Raw genomic sequence first — 25,639 nt, forward strand, 5'->3', positions numbered from 1 at the left:
TTAGCCAATGATGTCCTATTCAATAAAATACAGGATGCTCAGCTACACGTGAATTCCAGGTGACATGTTTTCAAGGACATAAACACAGCCCAAATATCATATGGGACACACACTAAGAACTGTCTGGAGTTTAAATTTAACTCACCATCCTGTACTGTTTGCCAGAGCTAAGGCTCTCCCTGGTCAGGAATGTGTGGGACCCTGTCCTCCCTGATCCTTGAGACCAAAATACTGGATGCAAATAATGTTTACACTAACCAGCTAAGCTTCCTGCTAGTTCCTTCCTTGGTTCTGCTACAGCCTGGTACATTAGCCTGAGGGATCTATTTTACTTTAAAATGGTAATTTCTCAACCTGCCTCAAAGAAGCTCAGGCGCCAAGGCCCATCTAACCTGTCTGACATTGCCTTGAACCCTCGACCACCTGCCTGGGGAAAAACTCCCACAGAGGCCAGTTTCCCCAGCCCCCTCTGGGTAGGAAGAGTTTTCCTTTACTGGGGCCAAAGGTATTTTAACCCTGGATTTAGTTGAATAAAGGGGCATTCTCTTCTTGAGGATGACTGAAACTCTGTATCTGTGTGTGTGCGTCTTGTGCTTTAACCCCTAGGACAATATGGAACTCGTGGGGTGTGGGTGGCGTGGAAGGACGACCCCTACAGGAATGAGTGTATGTTCTCGTTTCTCTGTAAAACCAGACTCTTCTTGTGTGGAATGATGGTCCCTACTGGACTTAATGTCATTTAATATTACAGCCAGGATCCAAGAATCCCTCAGCTTAACACTATTAGTTATCTCTCTTTCCAAGAGTTGTGGGTAGGGAAGCAGGGGTGGTGCTTGTTCATGGGAGACATCAGGACAAAAAAGGAATCACGAGAAGCCATAGGCAGGGCGGTGGCCTATCCGACCAGAAAACAGCAGCCCATTGACCTCGGCCCCAGATCAGTTTGTGTGAGATTGGGATGGGGGAAGGGTAATTTTGGGAGGCCAAAGCCCAGAGAGAGACAAACATGGATGCTAGCCCTTCATGACACCTTCATCCTAGATGGAAGAAACAGTTACCAGTCTCTCAGCAACTACCACTAAGATGATAACTTGGAGGTCTGTGGACCCTAGCAAGAGGGGCTGCATGATCAGGGAGGAGACTTTATATAAAGGTGACAGCCACACCTTGTTGGGACCATTGGGAGCCCTGACTTCCAGCTGGTCTTCCCTGCTAGATCTGAGCTACTGAAAGCTGTGTCAAGGTTGTTTACCAGCTCTGCTTCCTGAGCACGTGTTGCCTTGCCTTGAGGATCAGGGGATGAGGTTTTCACCTGTTGGCCACCTGACCGTGTTGGGTATATAAGCCTCCGTGGTGCTCTTAGAATAAGGGGCTCCTTACCAGTGACTAGAGGTGTGTGTCTTTGTGTGTTTCAATCTCCAGCCCCTTGCCTGAGGCTCACAAACTGTATGGTAGCGCATAGAGAGCGGTTGGGCGTCGTGTGCTACAACACCTAAATTCCTCCCAGTGGCATCAGAAAAGGGTGTGCCAGCCATTTCTCTGCAAAGTCACTTTTCTGGTGATGAACACAGATCAACACAGCTGTGAAGGGCAGAGCCCTGAGACTCACTGTCCAGTCAGCTATGGCCATGTGACAATCCCCAGGCTGGCGAAAGACTCTGCTCCAACATGGCAAGAGAGACGGTGTTTGAGGAACAGTAGCCTGAAGTTGTCCTCTGCCCCCCCTTCTCTCCTCCCCTCCCTCCCGTACACACGTGTGCACGTGCGTGCACACACACACAGACACTCACGGAGACACAGAACTCTCTCTCTCTCTCTCCTCCCCCCTCCCGTACACATGCGTGTGCACACACACACTTACAGAGACACAGAACTCTCTCTCTCTCCTCCCCCCTCCCATACACACGCATGTGCACACACACAGTCACGGAGACACAGAACTCTCTCTCTCTCTCTCTTCCTCTCTCTCTCTCTCTCTCTCTCTCTCTCACACACACACACACACACAGAAAAGTAAGCCCAGTTACCCTTACTTCAGGTCCCTTGCAGGCCTTAGTTCCAATGCTGCGAAAGCCACGCCCCCTGGAGGCTTAGCCCAGCACGGGTGGGCTTCTGGCACCTGTACCCACTGTGCCAGTCGAGTAAGGAAGAAAAACGAGCACAACAAGGCCCTGGTACAGTTCATTGCAATTTATTTAATTTAAAAATAAAAACAGAAACAAAAACGACAAAAATCAGTTTCCAATGAAAAAATGAACACTTTGGGTAATTAGCCAGCTTTTACTTTCCCTGTCGGCTGTTCTCACACCAGTCAAATAAGTGAAAACCAATTTTGACTGGAGCCATAAAGCATGCTGCACCAATTAAATTACACCAATATATTATTATAATACCTTTGAAATGCCTTTTAGACCAATAAATAAAAAAAGACAAATTCAAATTAAAGTCAACTTTTTATTACCAAAAAATATAGAAATTAAATAAAAGTCACAACATGGATTTAAAAAAAAATGTGCAGTCAAGTTTTCTCGTTCTCCCTTCCATTCCTTTTTTTTTCTCTCTTTTTCTTTTTTTCTTCTTCTTCCTAGGAATGATACGTGCCAGTAAATCCCCACAGAACATTTCCAGTTTGGCAGCAAGCAGTCAGCCCGTCATTCACATTTGTACTCAAGACAGCAGGCCTGGGCAAAACGCGCCTGAATGTCACCCTGCAGGGCGCGCCTTGGATAGGGAGCGCCCGGTAACAGAGACCAAATTCAGAAAGAATTTAGCATTGTCAGGTTGCCTGGGGTCTTGAAGCATTTTCCTAAAAACTGATTGTGCCTTGAAATTTACCTGTAAAATGAAGTACAGTTCCACCCCTTTGGCAGACGTGTAAACACAGAGGGTGAAAGGGCCCCAGAAGCAGAGCAGAGATGGGGAGGGCTGGCAGTCTCCCGTCTCTCCCCAGGGACTCCAGAGAAATGAACCCAGCACACCTTTGGCTGGGGATTGGCTTGTAGGTAAGGGGACTTAATTGGGAAGCTGCTTTTTAGGGCTCTGCTCTATTCTCACTCTTTCCGTCGCAGGGACGGACGGTCAACCATCTCGCTGAGAAGCAGATGTCAGAACCGAGCCTGGCCTTGGAAACCATCTACCCACCTCTCCGACCTCCAAATGTAGGAAGCAGCTCTCACCACTAAAGGGGTCCGAGACCACCAGATCTAACCACAGCCCTGGGCTTGATTCAGAGTGTCTGCCCTGGAACCGAGGGCATACCGCAGCCTCTGTATGGGTGGGGGACATTTGCTTTTCCTTTGTCTTAGAGTGTGCCGGCAAAAGAAAGCATACTGGTGACGGGGAAAGAGACGGTAGAGTCACTAATGGAGTCACCAGAATGATGGGAAATCCGAAACAGGCACATCCCATCAACCGGTAATGGCTGGTATACCTGAGACTAGCGGTATGCTCTGTGGCCAGCGTTGTAGAAGCAGGGGCTATTCACAAAAGGAGGCAAGGAGATGGGGGACCAGAGGTTGCATGCTGCCCTCTATGCACCCCCAAACCCAACTCTCTAACCTATAGATTTTTCTCCTGTTTAGCCCCTCCCAGAGCTTGAGAGGGAGTTGGTCCTGAAAGAGAGGAATCCCAGCAGCTTCCCACAATATTCTGCTCAGCTCAACCTAAAGGAAGGCTCGGGCCTCAATGCCGGCGTGGGCGGCACACAGAGATGCAGAACAATCTCTGGAAACACGGGGCAGCATCTTCCTGACAACTGTGCTCAGTGCTATGACATGTTCCATGTCTTTCCTAAGACTTCCCAAGATGCGTCCTCCCCCAGCCCCCCTCTGAGAGGCTATCAGGAGGCAGCCACCTTAGAATAAGGATTCTAATCTGCCCAAGCCAGTGGATTCTGAGGTCAGTCCCAAAAGACCATTTCAACCCCAGTGCTCACGGGATGCCCACTGTGAGGATAACATCACCTGTAATCTGAGCATCAGGGAATTCGATAACTAGCTGGGACATTCTTAAACATCCTGCCACACCTCTTTTCTGAATGCCTCCTTCAGAGCCATCTGGAGGACTCCTAAAGAAATGTCCCTAATTTTGCTGTCCCCCCACCCAACACTCTTCTCTTTCAACTTCCCGTTCCACAGATGGAAGGAACGTGCAGGGAGATCAAAGCCATGAGACAGAACACTTAGGTTGGAGGAGACAAGAACCTTCTATCAAACCACACTTTCCGCATCCACACGCCCACCTACGCGCTAGGTCCCTACACTAGCAACTCCTCTACCATTAACGCTCCACACCTGTGGATGGATGGGGCCAGCAGCTGAGCTGGGAATCCTCTGGAGGCCCCGGACAGCATCACATCCAATTAAAGCATCCGTGCAGGTGAGAAGCCAAGAGGCAGGGTTCCAGTTAATACTGAGACATTTAAGAAAGAGATAAGTCGCCCCTTGCTGGCGTGCCTCACCTTCCAGCGAACTGTGCAAAGACCATAGCAGCTCTTTGTCTGTCCTGTCATACACAATGCCCTGGGCTCTCACACCACCAAATTTGTCCTTGCCCACCTTCAGGTGATGTTAAAGAACAAACCAGGCAGATCCTGGGGAGTCAAAAACTGGTCACAGACTATGTCCCTAGAAGAGTTTGAAGCGTTTGCTCTCTAAGCAAGTCCCTCTAGCTTCCACTCAAGGTCCAGGAGCCAATTAACAAATGCCATGCTGGGCTGTGAAGGAGTCAGCAGGCACCTCAGGGTGACAGGGTGCTGTGCGCTAACTCCCAGGGCTTAGTTCTGACCCACCGCAGTTACTGGCACTTGATCACATCACCCTGTGTTATGCCTAAGCTACTCAAATCAGCACCTAGTACAGATATCAACTGATCACCAACTCAGGCTAAAGGTGCTGCAATCTCGCTAGCCCCTATGAAGTCAGACCAAGCTTGCTAATGCATTCATCCAAAGCAGATGGTCTCGGTCTTCCTGCTCCTCCTCCAGAAAGGCCTAGATGACTTCTAGTGAAGACACCCCCATCCCTATAATGCCCCCTCCCACTTCGTGCTGGCCAACATCACCTTGCCTGGAAAGCCAATCCTATGCGAGATGCCATAGGGGAACGCCAGTTAGGACCCACATTCTGACTGGCAGCAGAACAGATAAAGAACCATTTCCATCCCTTTTAGGTGCTGACTCAAGACTGAGAACACTGGCCGGGCCAGGTCTTACCAGTTATCAGTTCCTTTCCAGTCCATTGCCACAGCCAGCAAAGAGGTAACCAGCCCGAAGCTGAGTTCTGTTGCCCTCCTCCCTTAGACCCACCCACGCATTCCATCCCATCCTCTGCGCCCCGAAGGGCTAGTTGAGCTTGCTGCAGATCTCCAGCGCTTTCTTATACACCTGGGTCACGTCGTCCATATCAGTGAGGAGGGAGAAGCTACTGTCTGCCTGTCGGTTCCGGTACCGCTTCAGGTACTGGGGCCGGGGCCGGTTGTGCGGCGTCTCGAAGTCCTGAAGTTGGAGGAAGTCTTCTGCAGAGACACAGCTGCGGATGCGCTGGCGGGCTGGACGATTCTCCTGGAGGTCTAACAAGTCAAAGGAGTCGCTGGACAGGACACTGTCATCGCTGATGACACTGGACGGGCGGCTGTAACTCCGAGAGACACCATCAGCGGGGACGCCAGGCGCGGACAAGGATTCCAGTGTGGGCATTTCGGGGCTGGCGAGGGCGGGGTCTGCGGCACCATCCGAGTACCTGCTGCTGTGTTTCAAGATGCCCTTCCTCCGGCAGGATAGGCTGTGGGAGGTTCCCCTGGCTGCCTCTGGGGGAGGAGAAGAGAGGCCGCTGCCGGTGATGACGTCATTACCGTCCAGCAGCTCGGAAGACTCACTGCGTTCCGGGGATGAATAGTAACCAGATTCTCTCTGCTGGGTCTTTTTCAAGATACCTTTCTTGGGCATCGTGGCTGACTGTTTGAGGCTGAGCTTTCCTGACATATCTGCCTCGGGGGAACTGGGGAGGGGAATGCCAGTCCTGCACAAATCTTGCTCCATTTTGAAAGGGGACGGTAAGGTAGGGCCCACAATGCCTTCGATGAAGCCAGTGCTGTGGGAGCGGTGTTCACTGTTGCTCCTCTTCTTCAGGATGCCCTTGGGCCTCTTGGAACTCAGCTTGGATGGGCTCTCAGGTACCGAGTCCTGGCCAGCCGGGGGAAAGTCATTTTCTTTCTTGGACTTCTTCAGCGACCGTTGCCGCTCCAGGACCACCTCAGAGGCCCCGGGTTTGGCCAGACCCTTCATCTTGGCTTCAGCCTCAGCCTGCAGCCCGGTAGAACGATGGTGCCAATCGATAATCCGTGCCAAGAGCGGAGACTCGGAGTCAGGAAGGGCATCACAGTCACAGACACTGCTCTTGTAGCCCCAGTTCACCCACCAGTGGTTGGCAATGTCCTCAATGGTGGCCCGGCGGTCAGGGTTCACCATCAGCATCCACCGAATGAGTCCTCGAGCGTCTAAGGGGTGAAAGACAAAAAGAATCAGGCTATCCTTGGGAGCTTTTGGCAGGGTGACTTTTTCCATGAATGGTTACAGAGACATGCACACTGCAGGGGGAAAAAAATCCATTTGGAGCATTCTGGCCTCTTGCTGAAGCAGGAGGAAAAGGCTTTAGACTATACAACAAAAACCTACCCAAGACTCAGGACCACAAACCACAGAGCGGTCCCATCCTGACTTGCTTTCCGTTTCTTTCTGTGGTGCAACTTCATGTGTGGAAGTGTACATGTGTGTGCTGGTATATAATCCATGTGGAGGCCACAGGACAAACTCTGGGTAGCCTCAGGACCAGCAACCTTTTTCTTTTAAGACAGAGTCCTTCCACTGGCCTAGACCTCCCTGAGAAGGCCTGGCTGACTGGCCAGCAAACGCCAGGAATCCATCCGTTTATAACCCAGAAGCAGCCTGGTCTTAATTGTGCATTACCCATCTGGTGCTTTGGGGTGAGTTCTTAGGCTCAGACTCAAACATTTTCACACCTACAAGGCAGGCAGTTATCACCTGTGCTCTTCCCGCAATCATGATCCACTCTTCCAAACGTAAATAAACATCCTGGAACTACTAACCTCTCTGTCATCCCAGATCGGCATCAAGGACGACAGGCCAGGTAATTGGGAAAGAATTCTAACTCAATCTCACTGCCTCTTTGGTCAGTCTCATTCCTACCTGAACAAAACACAGGTGCTCACTAGAAGCCTTCCAGAGGTAGGTACTTGTGAGCAAACAGTCCTCAGCCACCTGGAAAAGGTGCTAGAGGCAGAGGATGGAGAACCGCTCACCTGTGCCAGGCGTGGCTCTTACCTGACACACCTGGGCAGAGAGAACAGCTTTATCCATGGCTGGCCCCACTCCCGAGGTCTCAGCCAGGATCTGAGAGCCACACCCAGTGAGCTCACCTCCTGTGTCTGACATAAGCCCTATTGGTATCCACCAAACCCAGAGCTGATCTTTATCTGCTACCCAGGTGGCCACAGCCTTTCTTTAAAAAAAAAAAATCCCTTTGTAAATTCTACTGCCAGAGATAAAGGGGCAAGGCTCTCGAGGATGCTGAGGAAGCCACAGGAGCCAACCTCACAGCTGGTAAACTGCCTTTCAGGATCAAGCTGTGCCCTGTACCTCACCCGGCGTTAAGCTTTACCCTGGGAGGCTGCCTCCTCCCCTCAGCCATGTATGAAGTCTGAGAAGAGCCTGGTAGAGCCTAGCAATGGGGACAGAGTGATCGACACTCCTGAGAAGGGACAGGGTCATCAATCACATGGTGAGAATTTCCTGAACTCTTACAAGGTACCAGAAAGTTTACCATTAGTGAGTAAAAGACCACAGAAGTCACAAGTCATGTCTGTCTTTCTGCCTGTCCATCTGTCTGTCATCTATCCATCCATCTGTCATATATCAATATCATCCATCTATCTGTTCATCTGTCTACCATCTATCTATCTATCCATCTATCTATCATCTATATCATCCATCTATCTGTCTGTCTGTCTATCATCTATCTATCATATCTATCATCTATCTATATCATCCATGTATCTGTCTATCATCTATCTATCTATCTATCTATCTATCATCTCTCTATCATCTATCTATATCATCCATCTATCTATCTGTCTGTCTATTATCTATCTATCCATCTGTCTGTCTATCATCTATCTATCATATCTATCATCTATCTATATCATCCATGTATCTGTCTATCATCTATCTATCATCTCTCTCTATCATCTATCTATATCATCCATCTATCTATCTGTCTGTCTATTATCTATCTATCCATCTGTCTGTCTATCTATCTATCTATCTATCATCTCTCTATCATCTATCTATATCATCCATCTATCTGTCTGTCTGTCTGTCTGTCTATAATCTATCTACCACTTACCCACCTACCCACCCATGTTAGTCCTCATCTTTCTACGCTGGCAAATTTACCTAAATTTCTTTGCAAGCCCCAAGTCAATCCCCACTCTTCTGCAGACCCTGTGTCCAGAGCTCTGTGGAGTCTCAGGACTCTGAAGCAGGCGTGTCTGGTGCTCTGGTGGCTTCTCTCAGGCTGTGAGTAGGCAACCCTTTCCCCATTTGCTTCATGCTGGGTTGTCAGGTTTCTGTTCTTCCTGCTAGAAGTCTGCCATCCAAAATGCCCCCGCAACACCACACAAATGTTCTGTCTGTTGTCCTCAGGTGCAAGAAGACCATGATGGGTCTTCAGGAAAAAAAGTGTGGTCGATAAATTTCATTCAGACATGGGGAAAAGTTCCATTGGCCACTGAATTCAAGGTTAATAGATCAAAAATGCCTATTAAATGAAGTGTTCTTCAATATAAAAAAAAACCAAAATTGTTATATATTGATAAAGACAAAACTATGTATCAGGCTCAAGGGCTCAAAGCTAAGCCTGCGAGTCCCCTAGAAATGAGCAATGGTTCAACAGTCACTCATTCTGGGTTTGTAACAATTTTATGAAACCACTGTGAATTGTTAAAAAAAACCACAACTGCATGTCCATTAAATGGAATGTACACAAATATTAACCACATTCTGTGCCAGCCATCTGTCCACACTCCTGCACACACCTGGTGCTCTCCCATGAAGAGGTGGAACTTTTGACCTTGGTTTCTCTTACCAAGAAAAAAAAAATCCAGGGGGAACAGAGCCCAGTCGCTAAGCACAATTTGCAGGAAAGCCTGACACCTTCTTCCTCACTGGAGCCCCCAGTAAGCTGCTAAGTAAGAGATCCAGGCTCTGCTCTGGAATGATCAGCCATAGGGAGGCACCTCAAGAGTCAGAGCCCACCCAGATAGGCATGGAGGGAAGGGACACTGTGGTGCTTTGAAAGAAAATGGTCCCCAAAGAGAGTGGCACTATCAGGAGGTGTGGCCTTGTTGGAAGAAGTGTGTCACTGTGGGGCAGGCTTTGAGGTCTCTTCTCAAGCTTCCCTCAGTGTGACAGTCAGCCGACTTCCTGTTGCCTGCAAGATGTAGACTCTCAGCTCCAGCACCACGTCTGCCTGCACGCTGCCATGTTCCCCTTCATGATCACAATGGACTGAACCTCTGAAACTGTAAGCAAGCCACTCCAATTAAATGTTTTCTTTGTCAGGGTTGCCGTGGTCTTGGTGTCTCTTCACAACAATAAAAAACCCAAACGAAGACAGACAGGCAGCCCCAGCGGCAACCCTGACTCCCAGATAACTGGAAGTCGGTACAAAGGAGACCACAGTGAGGCTAGAAGCGTACCACCCTGCCCAAAGGACTGACAGATAACAGCCCATGGTGGTCGTTTAAACAGATAGGTTTGTTTTAGGGTGTAGTGTGGTTGCTGTGCAAGAAGAAATGATGTAACTGTGTCCATGAGCTGGAGCTCAGGAAGCGGATGCAGTGGTGAAGATGTCAAAACAGGGGCCACCCTTGTGGCTTTTACCGTTATGGGAGGGGATTTATGTCTACATGACCTGGATGGTGGAGGACAGGCTTGCCACTTTTTATACAGAACCTAGAAGCGAGAAGAGCTCCTGGGCCATCAAGAAGCAGCTGCTCTGGTCATCTCCCTGGGGCAGTTTGGCAATCCTAAAAAGCCAGCTTTTTCAGGAACCGTTAGGAAGGAAGAATGGGGAATAGCAGGAGATGTCTTATGCACAAGAAAGTGTGCGTGAGCTGGGGTGGATTAACCAAGCGCTCTCCCCTCAAGCCCCGACCTCCGCAGGACACACACCTGAGGGTTGTGTGGGCTCCCGGTATTCTCCGCTGCTGATCTGTCGAATGAGGTTTTTGTGATCGAAGCCGTCGAAGGGCATCGTCCCATAAATGAGAGTGTAAAGCAAGACGCCCAAGGCCCAGCTGTCCACCTGGAGCAGAGAGACAGGACACATAGGAGTTAGGATGCAGACCCCAGATGCCTTCCAAACCATTGGCACTGCTGTGTATGAGCCCATAGCACCCCCAGGAGCTGGATTTAGCACCTGGAAGGCAGGTTACCACCACAGCCCGGCAATGAACAAGCAAGCCCACTCTGTTACAGAGCACGCGGAAGTAGGAAACTGTGCCTGGTTCTCGTAATGATTCCACGAGGCAGGTAGAGTCTAGACTGCTTCCAGCTCGATTTAAAAAATGGGAATAGAATCCAGATGGTGGTGGTGCATGCCTTTAATTCCAGCACTCTGGAGGCAGAGGCAGGTGGATCTCTGTGAGGTCAAGGCCAGCCTGGTCTATAGAGCAAGTGCCAGGACAGGCTCCAAAGCTACAGGGAAATCCTGTCTCAAACAAACAAATCAAACAATCAGCTCCTCCCTTTACCTCCTCAGAGGGCTCAAGGGTTCCAAATCCTACCAGAGCCGGAAAGGCAATAAACACAAAGACAGAGCAGAAAAGAACTTAGGGTGTAAATGTGGAAAGTTGAGGACAGCAGATACAGTTGTAGTGTGCATTCTCCCATCTTAGGCAGGCAGTCTCTTCCTGGCTTATACTACCGTGTACAAATGTAGGCCCAGCACTGCCAGAGTGTTTGGTTTTTACAGAGACGCCAGAAATATGACTTTTCTGTGGAATCTCTCAGCTATTAAATGTTCGTTCAATTTTTTTCTTAAGGGAGATGAATGTGGCCAAATAAAGTATGTTTGCTGACCAGACCCGAGTGCCCGCTTGCAACCTCAGACCCCGCCCAGCAACGACCAAAGCCGCGTCTGACAATAAATTTACAGGCCAGCTTCAACCCTTTGCTTGTCCCTTATATTTTATTTTTTGAAGACCTTCTCTTTACTTCGTTAGTGATTCTTGGCAGCCTTCCCTTTATCCCGACCCTGCCACCAAAACACTCTCAGATGGATAAATATTTGGAAGAAAACATTTCTGCACACCAAGCCACTGCTATTTAAGGGTTAGGGGTGGGTGAACCTCCACAAGGAGAGGCTCACCGTCCTACTAACTCACGGTTTCCATCAGTTTGACACAAACCGGCGTCACCTGGGAAGAGGGAACCTCAACTGAGACAAAGGCCTCCATCAGATTGATACAGACCAGTCTGTGGGCATTTTTCTTGGTTAATCATGGGTGTGGGAGGGTTCGTCCACTGGGGACACTGCCAACCCTGGGAAGGTGGTCCTGGGTTAAACAAGGCTGCGGGCTAGTAAGGCACGAGGAACAATTCGGTAAGCAGTGTACTTCAGGTCTTTGCTTCAGTTCCTGCCTCTGGGTTCCTGACCTGACTTCCCTTCATGATAGACTGTCTGTTGTAAGATGAAATGCACCCTTTCCTGCCCCAAGCTGCTTTCACTGCCGTGTTTAATTGCAGACGTGTATCTGACAGTGACCATGAGAGCCCTTCTAAGGCTCGTTACACAATACATTTCTCACAAAAGAGAAGATGCCACTAAAATTTATTTCTTCAAACACACACACTATTAAATATGGGCAAAAGAGATATATACCTGATAAGAGTTTTCTTTGCTCTGTTTATTTTGATACAATAGGGAAAACCAAGTGTCTCAAGCCAGGTAAATTATTAAATATGTAATAATATATGCATAAAGCAAAATTTTATGTGGTTATTACAAATCATATGTTAATAATGAAGCTGGAAGGTGTCATAAAATAATTCTAAATTGACAAAAAACAAGTGTATGCGCATGTGTGCATTTGTGTGTGTTTGTGTTACAGTATGCATAATGTGCCCCTTACTAACTTGATCTCAATTATTTTCAGATGATCTCAATTATTTCTAAAAAGAGAAAAATCTAAAAAAAAAGAAGAAGAAAGAAAGAAAGAATCAAAGAAATCCTTAGCAACTACCTTACAGTGGAACAGGCATCTTTATCTGCTCTCGTAGGCTTCTCTAGGGCTTTCACACTTCTTCTCTGGGGCATTAACAAGATATTAACATGGGCAAGTTTTCTTTGTTCGGTCTTTGGGGGGTTTTAAGAACTTGGAAAGTTCTCGTTCTTGCCTCCCTCTCCCTCCAGTTTCCCCACCCCTACACCTGCAGGCTGCTCACCTCTGGCCCTCGGTAAGGCCTCCCGTTGACAATCTCAGGAGATGCGTAGAGCGGGCTCCCACAAAATGTCTGCAAGTACTTGTCCTTCTGGTACAGGTTGGAAAGCCCAAAGTCAGCGATCTGCAAAGAGAAGCAAGACCCATGGAGATCTGCAAGAGTGACGTCGCTAGCGTCTTCAAACTGACTGGAACCACCCGGGTGAATGAGGACGCCTGCCCCCAACCCCCCCTACCCCCACCCCCCCACCCCCGTCTCTCTAGTCTCTAGTCTGCGTCAGACAACCCAAGTTTCCCACCATTCCCAATGCCAGTACGGCTAAACTACAAAACTTTAAGGTTCTTAATGATCCACTTTCTCCCCGAACAAATCCACCAGCTGGGAACCAAGTGTTCAAACACATGAGCCTTTGGGGGAACTTTTCACATGTAAACTACAACATCCCGATAACAACAGCTATCACAAAAATCACCATTTCGGTCTTCCAGATAAGCATGAATGAGCAGGGCAGGCCTTATCTACGGAGTATGTTCCAAAGTTGCAAAGGGATGCTTAGAACTTTCCAGAGTACTAGCCCCTGTATCTGCTGGTTTTTTTCTTATCCATGCATGTCTATGACAATGTCTAAATCAAAACATTAAGGGACTAGCAAGAATATATAATAATAAAATGGAACAATTATAATAACATACTGAGATAAAATTAACAGGCAGCATCATTGCTCCTGCACTTGGTGCCGTGATGAGGTGATGAGGTCACCTGCACACAGGTACTGCAACGGTCAATCTGATGAATGGGACAGCTAGTGAGTGACAGTTGGGTGGGTGGCATTACAACACGGATTCCCTGGACAAGCAGATGACTCCTTTCCCATCAAGACAGACGGCACAAGACTATGTCACCCCCACTCAGAATGGCACACAATTTAAAGCACATAAATTGTTTCTGGACTGTTTCACATAATACTCTTGGTTCCATATAATACTGTGGGTAATTAAAACCATGGAGAGTGAAGTCTCAGATAAAAGGAAGCAGGACTTTGAACTGTTTTACTTTGTGATGTTGAGGATTGGGCCTAGTGCCTTGGGCACTCTAGGCAAGCACTCTACCACTGAGTTACACTCACCAACCCTCACCTTTACCCTTTCCTGTAGTCTAGGGACTAAACACAAGATCTTAGCCCTATCATTATTATTATTAATTAGAGACAGGAGCTTAATAAGTTTCTCAGAATGGCCTCGAACTAAGCCTCTATTCCAGGCTGAACTGGGCGCCGTGACTTGCCTACTTTAGGCTGGACTTGTTGGGACTAGAGGAATGCCACCCATCCTGACTAAGGAGGGACCAGTGACCATTTCACAACACCCAGTGTGCAGGTCACACCGCAGAAAACCCTGACTTACGCAGCTGGTGGCACCTCTTCTGAACTCTATATGCACATGACTCAGGATGAAATTCAAATTTGGAGCCATTCCCTTTCAGCCTCAACTCTATTGCTGGCCGTCTGTAGGATGTGGAGGTCACAGAAACAGCTCTGAGCCAGGCATACTGCCAGGAAACAAAAGCCCAGGATCTCTACCTGTCCTCACGGGCTGATCATGAGAGTAAGAAGGAAGTCGTCAACTGAGACACGACGGAGCACATGCAAGTCCTCCCTGGCAGGCATGCTCAGTGTAAATGTTTAATCTAGCCTCACTTCCATAGGACTGTATGGCAAGGCCTTCAGTTCTGTAAAGGGTTTTCTGTAAAGTCCTTGGCAGCAACGCTGTTACATCTATCTATCTATCTATCTATCTATCTATCTATCTATCTGTCTGTCTGTCTGTCTGTCTGTCTGTCTATCTATCTATCTATCTACCTACCTACATATCTATCTATCTATCTATCCATTATCTCTCTATCCATCCATCTATCTATCTATCCATCCATTATCTATCTATCTATCCATCTATCATCTATCCATTATTTATCTATCTATCAATCATCTATCTATCCATTATCTATCTATCAATCATCTATCTATCTATCCATCATCTATCTATCTATCCATTATCTATCTATCAATCATCTATCTATCTATCCATCATCTATCTATCTATCCATTATCTATCTATCAATCATCTATCTATCTATCCATTATCTATCTATTTATCTATCTATCTATCTATCCATCCATGAATCTATCTATCCATTATCTATCCATTATCTATCTATCAATCATCTATCTATCTATCCATCATCTATCTATCTATTCATTATCTATCTATCATCTATCTATTTATCTATCCATCATCTATCTCATCTAGTACATGTGCACACATATACACATATATGCATTTGTACAGCAATGCTGTTACATCCATCCATCTATCCATCTATATATCTGTCATCTATCTATCCATCATCTATCTATCTATCTAGTACATGTACACATATATACACATATATGCATTTGTCCATACTATGCATACATACACATCTGCCTTCCCTAACAGACTCTGAATCCCCTGTGGCAGGCTCCACATTTTTGTACTACCCTCCTAGCAGCTGCCCCTGGCCAAGAAATACTCAGCACCGGAACAGGCACTATATTTTGAAAAGCATAAGAAAAATAACAGCAATATAAAATAATAATAACCCCAATTACCATTTATTGAAAACTCCCAGTTATCCATGACTGTTGAATTCTCTAACCCAAGTCTATCAAAAACTATACTTATAAAAATATGAATATACTTTATGCTAAATGTCACAAGGACACTTAATATTTTGTATGCTAATTAAAAATAGATTTAAATTCTTTAAATGCTCAAAAGTGGTCATTTTATGTGAAGGCAATTTTAGCACAACATTTTAGAGACTTCTTTAAACCAGAAAACAGGTTTAGGGAGTCAGAGTCATTCATCTGAAGATACGCAAGCCCTGGGCAGCTCACGTGTGTGTCTCTGGCGCTTCAGGCCCTAGAAACACTCTGCCCTGGGAGAGTCTGTGGATTTCCTCAGTCTCAGCCAGCCTTGCAAGTCAAACCCCTCCTGTGTTCCACTATTCCAAGCCTGATTTCCAATTGCATGTTAGCAATGTGCTGGACGAGCCACATACCCGGGGAGCTTCTGGGACTGAATGCCACGGAAGCTTTTTTGAATGAAGCCCCTCGAAAAAGCCCATTTTTGTTAAAAAAAAAAAAAAATCATCCTTGGATGAACGGAATGTCATTCAAAGCAGCTGCACACAGCCACCCTTAGAAAAGGCATTCTTGGGGCTCAGATTGCACTTCACTGCTCCGAATTCCACTTGCTTATCAAGGCCCCTGACTGGCTTGCAGGAAGTTGGTGGGAAGCTCTACAGAGTGTGTCCTGTCAATCAGAAGAATGAACCAGCTTCAGCTCCAGCGAAGATTCCAAGGAGCCCTGGGGCTTCAGCTTCCCTCAGCCTAAAACTACAGCTCTGCTCAGCCACAGCACAGTGCCAATGCTGTCTGGGGCACGTTGGGGCTTTCAAACACACGCGTGTGAGAACACCCATTGCACGTGCACACAATCGCCCACCGCAGGGGCTTTCAGGCAGGCTGGGCATCTCTGCCTGCCACGCAGGCACTCTGGCGGAAGTGTGTTTACATTTCGGACCCATTCCCATCCTCGCAGACTGGTGCTTATCAGCTCCCTGTAAAACTGTCACTGCTGCGGACACAAGATTAATAGAAATCTAGATTAGCCCATGTTCTTGGCCCTCGAACGGAAAAGCGGTATTAATCAACACACACGCAGCATTCCCAGACCCTGAGCCACTCAGCTCTAGGATTTAAAGCCACATGACGCTTATGTCAGTGATTGCGAAGTAGGAAGGCACCACCAGGTGTGAATCCACTCAGAAGCCTCAATTCCCCCATCTGTAAAACGGGAGTAAGGATCTTTCCTGCCCCTACAAGACAATTAAAAGGGATAAAGCATATATCAAGTGTACACCGCAGGAACGGCACATCTGTCTTTACATCCTGATCGGTGACTGATTTCAGGACACGTGAGACGGCATTTACCATGACACTAGGGACCGTCAATAAGAAAGAGTCAAGGAGGTGAGCATGCACGCGAGTGAATCAGTTTGGATCACAAAATGAAGAAGTCCTTCTCTTCTTTGGCAGGAATTAGGAAGGTGGCGAGCCACATGGGTCTAATTAAAGCATCTCCACATTCACCAGAGAGAACCAACCAACCGGCCTTGGGCTCGCAGCTGGGGCCGCGACCAACATCGAACAACAACGTACGAAACACTGCTTTTGGTTTCGATTATCTTCACTTCTTAAGCTCTTCTTGGGGCCGTGGCACGCGTTTCCCATCAACTGTCATTGTTTAAGGCCTCCTTTCTAAATAAATACTGCTCTACAAGGAAACTCAAGCTAAATACAAATACCGGCGACCTAAGGGGAAAAAAAGCAAAATGCACGAGAGTGCAGGAAAAACCGAGGGTTAAATGTAACATGGCCACGCAAAAAAAAACCATCACGCTGTAGAACTGAACGCCATGTTTAGAAGAGGCCTGGGTGGCAGGAAATAAAGTTTCTGAAAGTTCGGGGTCCTAAGAAGATTGGCTGGGGAATCACAAGGAAAAGCAACAAGACACACAGGGTCTCTCCAGCTACCCAACTCTGTAAAAGGACATTTCCACCCATGAGCACCCTCTCTTACCACCTGTAACTAACTGAGGCCAATCAGGCGGGTTCTACTATCCGATCCTTGAGCCAGCATCGCTTCCCAGCATCTTAGAGGACAGACTCTGAAGCCCCACCCAGTACTCTTTTGCTGGCATACCATTCAGCTTTGGAGAAAGAGGGCTCTCTGTTTGTGTGTGAGAGAGAGAGAGTGTGTGTGTGTGGGGGGGGGTATTTGTTTCTGTTGTTGTTGCTGGTGCTAAACTGTTGCCCTGTCCCTTACTGGATCAGAACCACCCTTTGATCTCATCCTACCTCCTGCAGCTCGGCTTCCACTCTGAAAGGCATCAGAGAAGGTTTAACTTGCACTGCCTTTGTGACTATCCATCCCCTCTAGAGGTGTGCCCTAGCTAAGTGAAAATCGGAGTCAAAGAGATAAATTAGGGGGGATCATTCACGTGGCGGCAGGATTAACCCCACTTCAACGCAGATGAACCCTGTAGACAAGAGCAGTTTGAAGTAAGCCAGGCACAGAAAGATACTCATTGTCTGATTCTATTTATACACGGTCCCTAGAGTAGATAAATTCATCGAAACAGAAAGTAGAACGGTAGTGACTGCCAGGGGCTGGGGGAAAGAGAAGCAAGGAGCCAGAACAATGGGTAAGGAGGGAGGTGCAGGTGCAGGGGAGGTCTGCGGTCCTCAGCTGGGCGCTGGGGTGCTTCCTGCCTCTGTGCTGGACACCCAAGTACAGTAGGTTTTAAGTTACATTACACATATTTTGCCACCATCAAAATAGAATTAACCCCAAGGTCACTGTGAATGATGGGAGAGGAGGTAGCAGCCGGTTGGTTTTTAAGTGCTAAGAAAGGAAGCGCATGACTAGGCTCCTTAGGAATGTCTGCCAGTCCCTTGCAGTGTCTTAGAGGAAGTGCCCTGCACTCAAAGATCAGAGGCTTAGGAGTCACAGGAATGGGGGTTGAACTTTGACCCTGTCCTTACTAGGCAATCACTGGTTAAGTACCACCATGCCCCTCAGTTTGTCTATCCGAAAAGTGGACTCAGAACTCTTGCCTATAGAGTTGTTAACAAAAGGACTGGGGACTGTAAGTTACAGCTGTCTCCATTAACAGCTGGAGGCCAACTCAACAGAAAGCCCGAGAACCCACTGCCCAACTCAGAGCATGAGATAAGATTTCCACCCATGTATGAGAGAGACCGGTCCAGTGTGGGAGGCTACATCACAGGATGGGAAGAAGCTGAAGTACTCTAGTTCCAAGCCCAGCTCTGTCCCTTTCCAGTCCTGAGGCATGCCAGTCAATCTAGCTACCCCTCTCCAGTATCATCAGCATCACCTCCAAGCATCTAGAAAGCAGACTCCCGGGTCCTTCCCCAAGGCTTGCTGAATAGAAAGTAGAAAGCTACATTGTAACAAGATTCCCTCCTGAGCCTGGGACTCTTTATCTGTAAAATGTGACTGATGCTCACACCATGGTCCACCAGAAAGGGCTGTTGAGAAAGCAAGTTAGCAGACACGTGGCAAGTGCAAACCCCAGGTCTACCACACAGCAGGCTTTCAGTAATGGAGTTTTGACACTTCTTCCTCTCTGAGTCTCAGCTGCCTCTGCTAGGACACGGATCTGCAGTAGCAGTAACCAGGGCTGAGAAAATGGCAGTCAGTGGGGAAGAAATAGGAACATCACTGAGAGCCAGGCACTGTCTAGGAACCTGACATAACCCTCTGCAGATGGCTCTCACAACAGCCCTCAGAGGAAGGTCTCATGGTTATTTCCTCTTAGCAAATGAAGAAACTGAGGCAAGGGGCTTGCCTGAGGAGTCTACCCAGAGCCATCCTGGCCATTAAACTACGTGTCAAGGGGAGTTATTGTTCACAGGAAATGGACTTCCCTGGACTCCAGGAGGATAGTAATTCCACGCAGGAAGACACAGTCCATTGCTCCTTTCCGGCCTCAGGGTTAATTACTGTGACTTTACCCAGGACAGCCACTGTCCTGTGCAGTTGCCAGGAACAATGAGCAGGAGGGAGTGGACTGGTTTTCATCTTCAGAAGATTTACGCTCACGTGGTCTTGAGACCAGAAATGCCCAACCAGGAACAATCTGGGAAACTCTTAATGGAGGGTGTGGTAAGGGTCACGCTGCAAAGGATCCTAATGCTCAGCCAATATCATTTGGCTGTATACATATCTCTAGTGTCCTGTATGGCTGCTCTGCATACAGTGACTCCATTAGCCTTGTCACTGGCACAGGGACAGCTCTCTGTAAGTCAACAGCACTCTACATAAGAGGAAATGAAAGGACCCTTGGGTGATCTTCCTTCAGACAGAGGGCAAATCTAGGGGTTGACAGGAAAGAGTAGAACCTGGGGAGGGGTGAGCAATGATTTGTAGCCAGTCTCATTCCTGATTAGCTATAGGAACCTCCCTGTCCATCAAAATGAGGTACTCAGTTCCACCCCGGTGAGGGTATTCACACAGAAGGTCTGGCTCAGGGCTCTGGCTTCCAGCAGTTCAGTGAAGTTCCCTTTTCTCTGCAAGCTCCATCCATCAGACCCTTCTCCCCAGCCTTCAGAACTGAGATCTGTCACCACTTCCTCCACAAAGCCCTTCTGCTCCATCTGGCTAGACAGACACACCTCTTCCTGTTTAGCATGTCCAGATGGCATCTGGCCTGCCAAGGGAGAAGAGCTTTCTGGAGGAAGACCCCTAAAGAACAGACAGACACAGAGGAGTGGAGAGGGCATTCCGGACAGAGAGAACAATATGTTCCCAGGTCAGGAAGTCAGACAAGGCTCTGTAGATTTGAGGAGTCCAAGAGCAATGTAAAGGAGCCTTCCTGGACAACCTCTCTGAACTGAACCACCAGGCTCCATCCACACCCTGGCCTGATTTCCTTCACTGGACGTTCCTTTGCAAATTGCTCTCCGCCCTAGCTGAAATCCCCAGACCTCGGGGGGGGGGGGGGGGGGGGGGGGGGACTGACTTATCTTCTTTGCCTTCTTAACACCTGTTGGCTCGTTATCACTACCAGTGAAGATTGCCAGACTCTGAGCTCCGAGACAAAAGGAACCTGGCTATCTGACTCAGCATTAAATTCCCCAACACCCAGCACAGGACTAAAGATAAAGTATTGGAGACCTGGTAAGTATCTTATGAACAAAGAAATAGTGCTTATAGCAGATATTCAGTTCCCGAAGGAACAAATGAATGACTGCGGTCCGCAGAGGCACACTGCGAAACAAACATGCCGCCCACATACACGTGTGCACACACAAGTAAACGAATTGGTTAATGCAAGAATATGCAGTTCTCACACTCGTCTAACCAAAGCCGAGAGGTCCACCATCCCTAGCCTCATCTTGCTAAGCTGCCAAGACTCCTATCTCATCTTGTCCCTGCCAATCAAAGTTCCTTTTCTGAGCCCTGGCAGAAAAGCTTTCCTTATCACTGGGGGCAGCGATCATCTCCCCTCGGCTCCTCTACTGCCCTGAGCTCAGCAGATTCCCAGCCCTCTCGAAGGAGGTCAGCTGACCCGGGCGCCTGGCCCTCTTCCGGGGAGGCACTTTTACCGGAGCCTTCGATGGGAATTGTCGGCATTCCATTCTCCCAGAGAGTGGGATGTGAATCTGGCCTGTTTTTATTAATTGCAAATTAATGCTAGGCTGGGTGCTATTTTCGGCCCTGCTTCCACGGAGAATGGAATGCGATTCGAAACACTGCATCGCGCTCATTCCTCCTGCCGCTGGACTGCGGGAGTATTTTTAGAAACCGCACCCTCTTGCTTGTGGTCAGATAAATAATTTCCCAAGCCAGATGTGCGCTTTGTGAATTGTCCTCAGGCAAAGAGAAGAGGAACGGACCACACCGCTCACACCAATCACACCAAAATCACAGCAACATCTAACAAGTTTAAACCAGAAGCCTCTTCAGCGGCTTCCTGGGCTGCTACCCTGCTTCCTTAAACACAGGAGATGTGGACCGACAATGTAACAACGCCCCTCCCACGCCCCCCCCCACACTTTCTCTCTCTTATAAAGACCTTGCTGCTCACATCTGGTGGGTTGGTTGGTAGCACATTTGTACCGGTGGTCCCCCTAGGCCCAGGCAGCGATGGCCCCTTATTCGCACAGAGGCCAGCTTGTGGCCATGTGTCTGACTGCTTCTGTCAGCAAGTGTCCTTTCTAAACACGCGTCTGCAAAACGCTGAGTCAGGAAGAATGGGGCCCTGTACAGCCGGAAGACACATCAACACCAACTGAAACACATTCTTAAGAACCCTTGGAAGTGGGTGTGAGAGGATGAAAAAGGTTTGCCTGGCAGTCTGACATGTGAGTTCCAACCCTAACTCCTGTGCCCCCAAATCAAACAGTTCTAAATGCCAGCATACGCCAGGCACCACGGGACGCTCTGGGAGAACAAAGACACAACAAACTACTGATTCATGGTTCGATCTCAGGCACATGCCTTAGACGTTCTGGGTCGGAAAACGACCCTCAACAAGTGTTTTCAAGTAGAATGGCAGGTCTTTGTGGAGTTCTTTGAAACAATGGAGAAAACTGTAAATAGTGGCTTTTTAAAGGGAAAGATTTTCTTTGTTGGGCGGGGTGTATGCGCATGCGCGCGGGCATGTGTGAGCGTGCGCGCATGCGTGTATGTTCCCAGCTTGGGAAAGGCCTAGGAGCAGGAGCAGAGATTCCTACCAGGAAAAGGGCAAAGAGAAATACAGGACCAAACTTGAATTTTGTAAAGTACTGTGTGTGCGACTTGGCTACAAAAGCATAGGATCCCAGGTTGAAAACCTGGTCCCCAAGAGCAGCTCGCCGTGAAGTCACTGCTCCATGGCGTTTGCAGAGGGACTTTTCTTCCAGGCTGCTGCCCCTCTGTCCCCTATACAATTACTGTCTGAATTCTGGCCATTCTTCTCCTCTATTAGGGAATTAGATGACTCCACAGGAAGCTATGCGCTTATCACTTCTGGGACTACACCACGGGACCAAGAGGTCACGCTGAACTACAGAACCCAATCCCCAGGCGAGAGGCTCACATTCCAGACCTTGTAAAGACTACATTTAGTTCCGAGGGCTCTGGGCGACAGGTGGCAAGAAGAATCTGGACAGAAACTCACTGAGATCAATGAGTACAAACCCCATAGAAGGCAAGGCTCCTATCGGGCAGCAGGGCCCAGCCACCACTCCCCCGGAGCCACTTGTCCCAGCAGCTGGCTTTCCTTGCCATGCTTCCTCCGGGGACCAGTCATTTACGGAGCCCTTGGGGTGGACAGAGTTAAAAGTGCTGTCTCATTTGCCTATATTTTTAGATACAATCTTCACATTTGTCACCAATGCCTACAATTGGCCCACAGAAACTCTAAGAAAAATTCACTGGCGATAACGAACAAATCAACCCTAGAGACAGAGCTAGCCTCCCTACTTCACAGGGGAAACTAAAATCAATGGGTGAGAAATTTACCCAAAATCCTGCCATGAGTAAGAAGCGAAGCCGCAGCACAGACCTAGGCTTCCCAGCTCCAGAGCCCAGACTCATTTGTACACAGTGATTTCAACAGTGGTGGCGCACGCCTTTAATCCCAACACTCAGGAGGCAGAGGCAGGTGGATTTCTCTGTGAGTTCGAGGCCAGCCTGGTCTAAAAGAGCTATTTACAGGACAGGCTCCAAAGCTACAGAGAAACCCTGTCTCAAAAAACAAAACAAAAACAAACAATCTTAGCATAAAGAAAGAGAGAATACCTTAGAAAGGCTCCCGGAGCAAGGCTGCGGCTGTTACTATCACCTATTTTGTGACTGTAGAAACTGGGTTCTGTGGTTTCCCATTGTCAAGGAGCTAGGAAGCCCCACAGCCCATAAGCTGTTTCCCCCTTTCAATATTGGGGTCTGAACCAGGGCTTCATACATGATCAGCAAGTACTCCACCACCAAAATATAGCCCCAGTCCATAATTGTTTAACTTGATAGTTAGTGTTCCTTCTAGAATAATCCAGATCTTTTCCTTGCTGGAAAGGAAAAGAGAGAGAGACCTTGAGATTTCACTTCCTGTTCCTAGGAAGAATGACTTCAACCAATTGTTTTCATCAGACTCTATGGATGGCACAGAAATATGTGACTGAGGCCAACTGTTCTGTTGAGTGGGGAGGTCACGGGGATGTGTCCTTCAAGGATTGTCAAAGACCACTGGTGGCCGACGGTTGACAGTCATCTTCTACAAACAGAGTCCAAACTCCAGAGCAGCTCCACTCTTCCAAGCAAGGATATGGTTCCATCACACGGCCATCAACAAGACGGCAGCAGCAACAGCAGAAGGGGAAGGTGTAAGATTGTCCCTACGCCTTTTCTGGTGACCAGGGACGAGCCATTCACGTCACAAGTGTCCAACTGGAGGGGGCTCCTTCAGGGCCGGGAGTGCTGAGGCCATTTCATAATGAAACCCATACAGCGAGCTCCGTTTATTTTGAAATGGTGTTTGCTTATTTTGCAGGACATCCAGACTGCTCCCCAGGAGGCTCTTCAACCCTGGAGAGCTTTCTCCAGCTCCAGCGGCAGCCAGAAAACGGTGAACTCCATCACTCATCCCCCCCCCTATTTTTTTTCTTGGAACAGGGTTTCTCTGTGTAGCTCTGGAGCCTGTCTTGGCACTCGCTCTGTAGACCAGGCTGGCCTCGAAGCCACAGAGATCCGCCTGCCTCTGCCTTCCGAGTGCTGGGATTAAAGGTGTGTGCCACCATCACCCGGCTTACCCTTTCTTTTTTGAAGACTGATTTTTATTTCTAATTATGTGTATGGACACATGTCGGGCATGCAGACCTACGCACATGTGAGTGCACGTGTCCACAGAAGCTGGAAGAGGGCGTACGATCCTCTGGAGCTGGGATTACAGGTATTTGGGAGCAGCCCAATGTGGGTGCTATGAACTAAACTCAGGTGTTGTGTTCTTAATTGGGGGGGGGAATCTCTTCGACCCCAAGTCACTCTTTCTGAATAAACACTACCACCATTGTACCCAGCTCTCAGTCCCATAGTTGGTTCATAAGAGAGAGATGAGGGGTGGGAAGTCACAGAGACGAGAGCCAGGAAAGGCTGCTAAAGCGGGTGTGAGCCGTTCGCCTGTACCTTAGCCCTGACCCTCAGCACTTGGGGAGTGGAAGGAGGAAGGGCCCTTTTGTCATATCATAGCTGCATAGGGATGTGGACCTGGGCTGTCGACCTTTACACACCAACCACCATTATCTGGACATGTTATCTAACCTGTCTGTGCCTCAGTTTCCCTATGTATATGTGAGTTACAAAATAAACACTGTCCTTCTCATAAGCTGTCTGAAAGAGGGGCTTATGAGAATCTTAAGTAAATGGGAGCTAAAATACATACATACACACATACATACATGCATGCATGCATAGGAAACACGTATGCCACTGAAATACATAGGAAATATGTACATCACTGAAATAAATAAGAAATATGTATGTTACTGAACTACATAGGAAATATGTATGTTGCTGAAATACATAGGAAATATGTATGTCACTTTTGTGATAAGAATTCCAGATTGTGCACTTCCTGTTGGCAGGGACTGCGTCCGTTGCTGTCCTAGCAGGGAAAAGAGAGTCTGGTAGATTGTAGATTCCTTAATGCCTGCTGGCTGAATTAAATCCTTTGAATGAGCTAATTGCTGGGAGTCTTTCCCAGAGCCTGCCTGCCAGCAGAGGGAGTGGCTGCCTCAGATCCAGGCCTAGGGGAAGCCACACCCACCTGCCACACCCACCCGCCATAGCAGGGGTGGGGGTCCTTGTCTGAGCTTTACCTTAATATTACAGTTATCATCCAGCAGAATATTCTCCAGCTTCAAGTCCCGGTGGACCACACCATTCTGCAACAAGAAAACAGGAGAGAGCTGAACAGGAGTGGGTGAGATGACAGACAGCAAGACAGCTAGGGGGAGGCGGGACAGGGGGACAGTCTGACAGACAGAGAAATGCACCCTCCCCGGTGGTCTCCACTGCCATCCTTCAGCCTGCTCCCGCTGTCAGGACGCTCCCCAGACAGCGCCCAGCGACAGGAGCGCATTACTCACTTGCTGTGTGGTTAAAGGAAAAATGACTGGAATCCATTCTCCCCCAGAGCCTGTAAACCAGCAGGGGGATGCTTTGTGGGAATGTAATTCCGCTGTGTGAAAGCAATATAATCCCAGGCAGTGCAGACCCTGTCTGAGATGGGATCCAGGAGGAGCAACAGACATCTCAGCTGGGGACGCGGAGCATAGGGCTCCAGGGACAGCCTGCCTGCATGTCTGTCTGTCTGTCTGCCTGCCTGCCTGCATCCCTCACGCTGGAGAAAGGCCTGACCCAGTCTCCTGAGCTTTGTCTGGAATACTTCCGAAGCAGCCAGCTGGAAAGACTTGGAAGTCCCTCTGGCCACTCTGCAGGACGCAGGGCTGATGAA

The 25,639-nt window shown here is 48.3% G+C and overlaps 1 protein-coding gene across 1 annotated transcript in view; it reads right to left on the bottom strand.

Annotated features, from left to right (window-relative positions):
• Nucleotides 1-2,175: 2,175 nt before the first annotated feature.
• Nuak1 (NUAK family kinase 1) overlaps nt 2,176-25,639 on the bottom strand; it is a 69,408-nt gene continuing 45,944 nt past the window's right edge. Inside the window, exons 4-7 of the mRNA XM_048418162.3 lie at nt 25,002-25,067; nt 12,524-12,643; nt 10,250-10,382; nt 2,176-6,495 (exon numbers count right to left, since the gene is read on the bottom strand). Of these exons, the coding sequence (XP_048274119.2) occupies nt 5,342-6,495; nt 10,250-10,382; nt 12,524-12,643; nt 25,002-25,067 (1,473 nt within the window). The 3' untranslated portion in view covers nt 2,176-5,341. The remainder of the gene's footprint in view (nt 6,496-10,249; nt 10,383-12,523; nt 12,644-25,001; nt 25,068-25,639) is intronic.

Source organism: Myodes glareolus, chromosome 26 (assembly GCF_982192425.1).
Source record: "Myodes glareolus chromosome 26, mMyoGla1.1, whole genome shotgun sequence".
Classification (NCBI taxonomy): Eukaryota; Metazoa; Chordata; class Mammalia; order Rodentia; family Cricetidae; genus Myodes; species Myodes glareolus.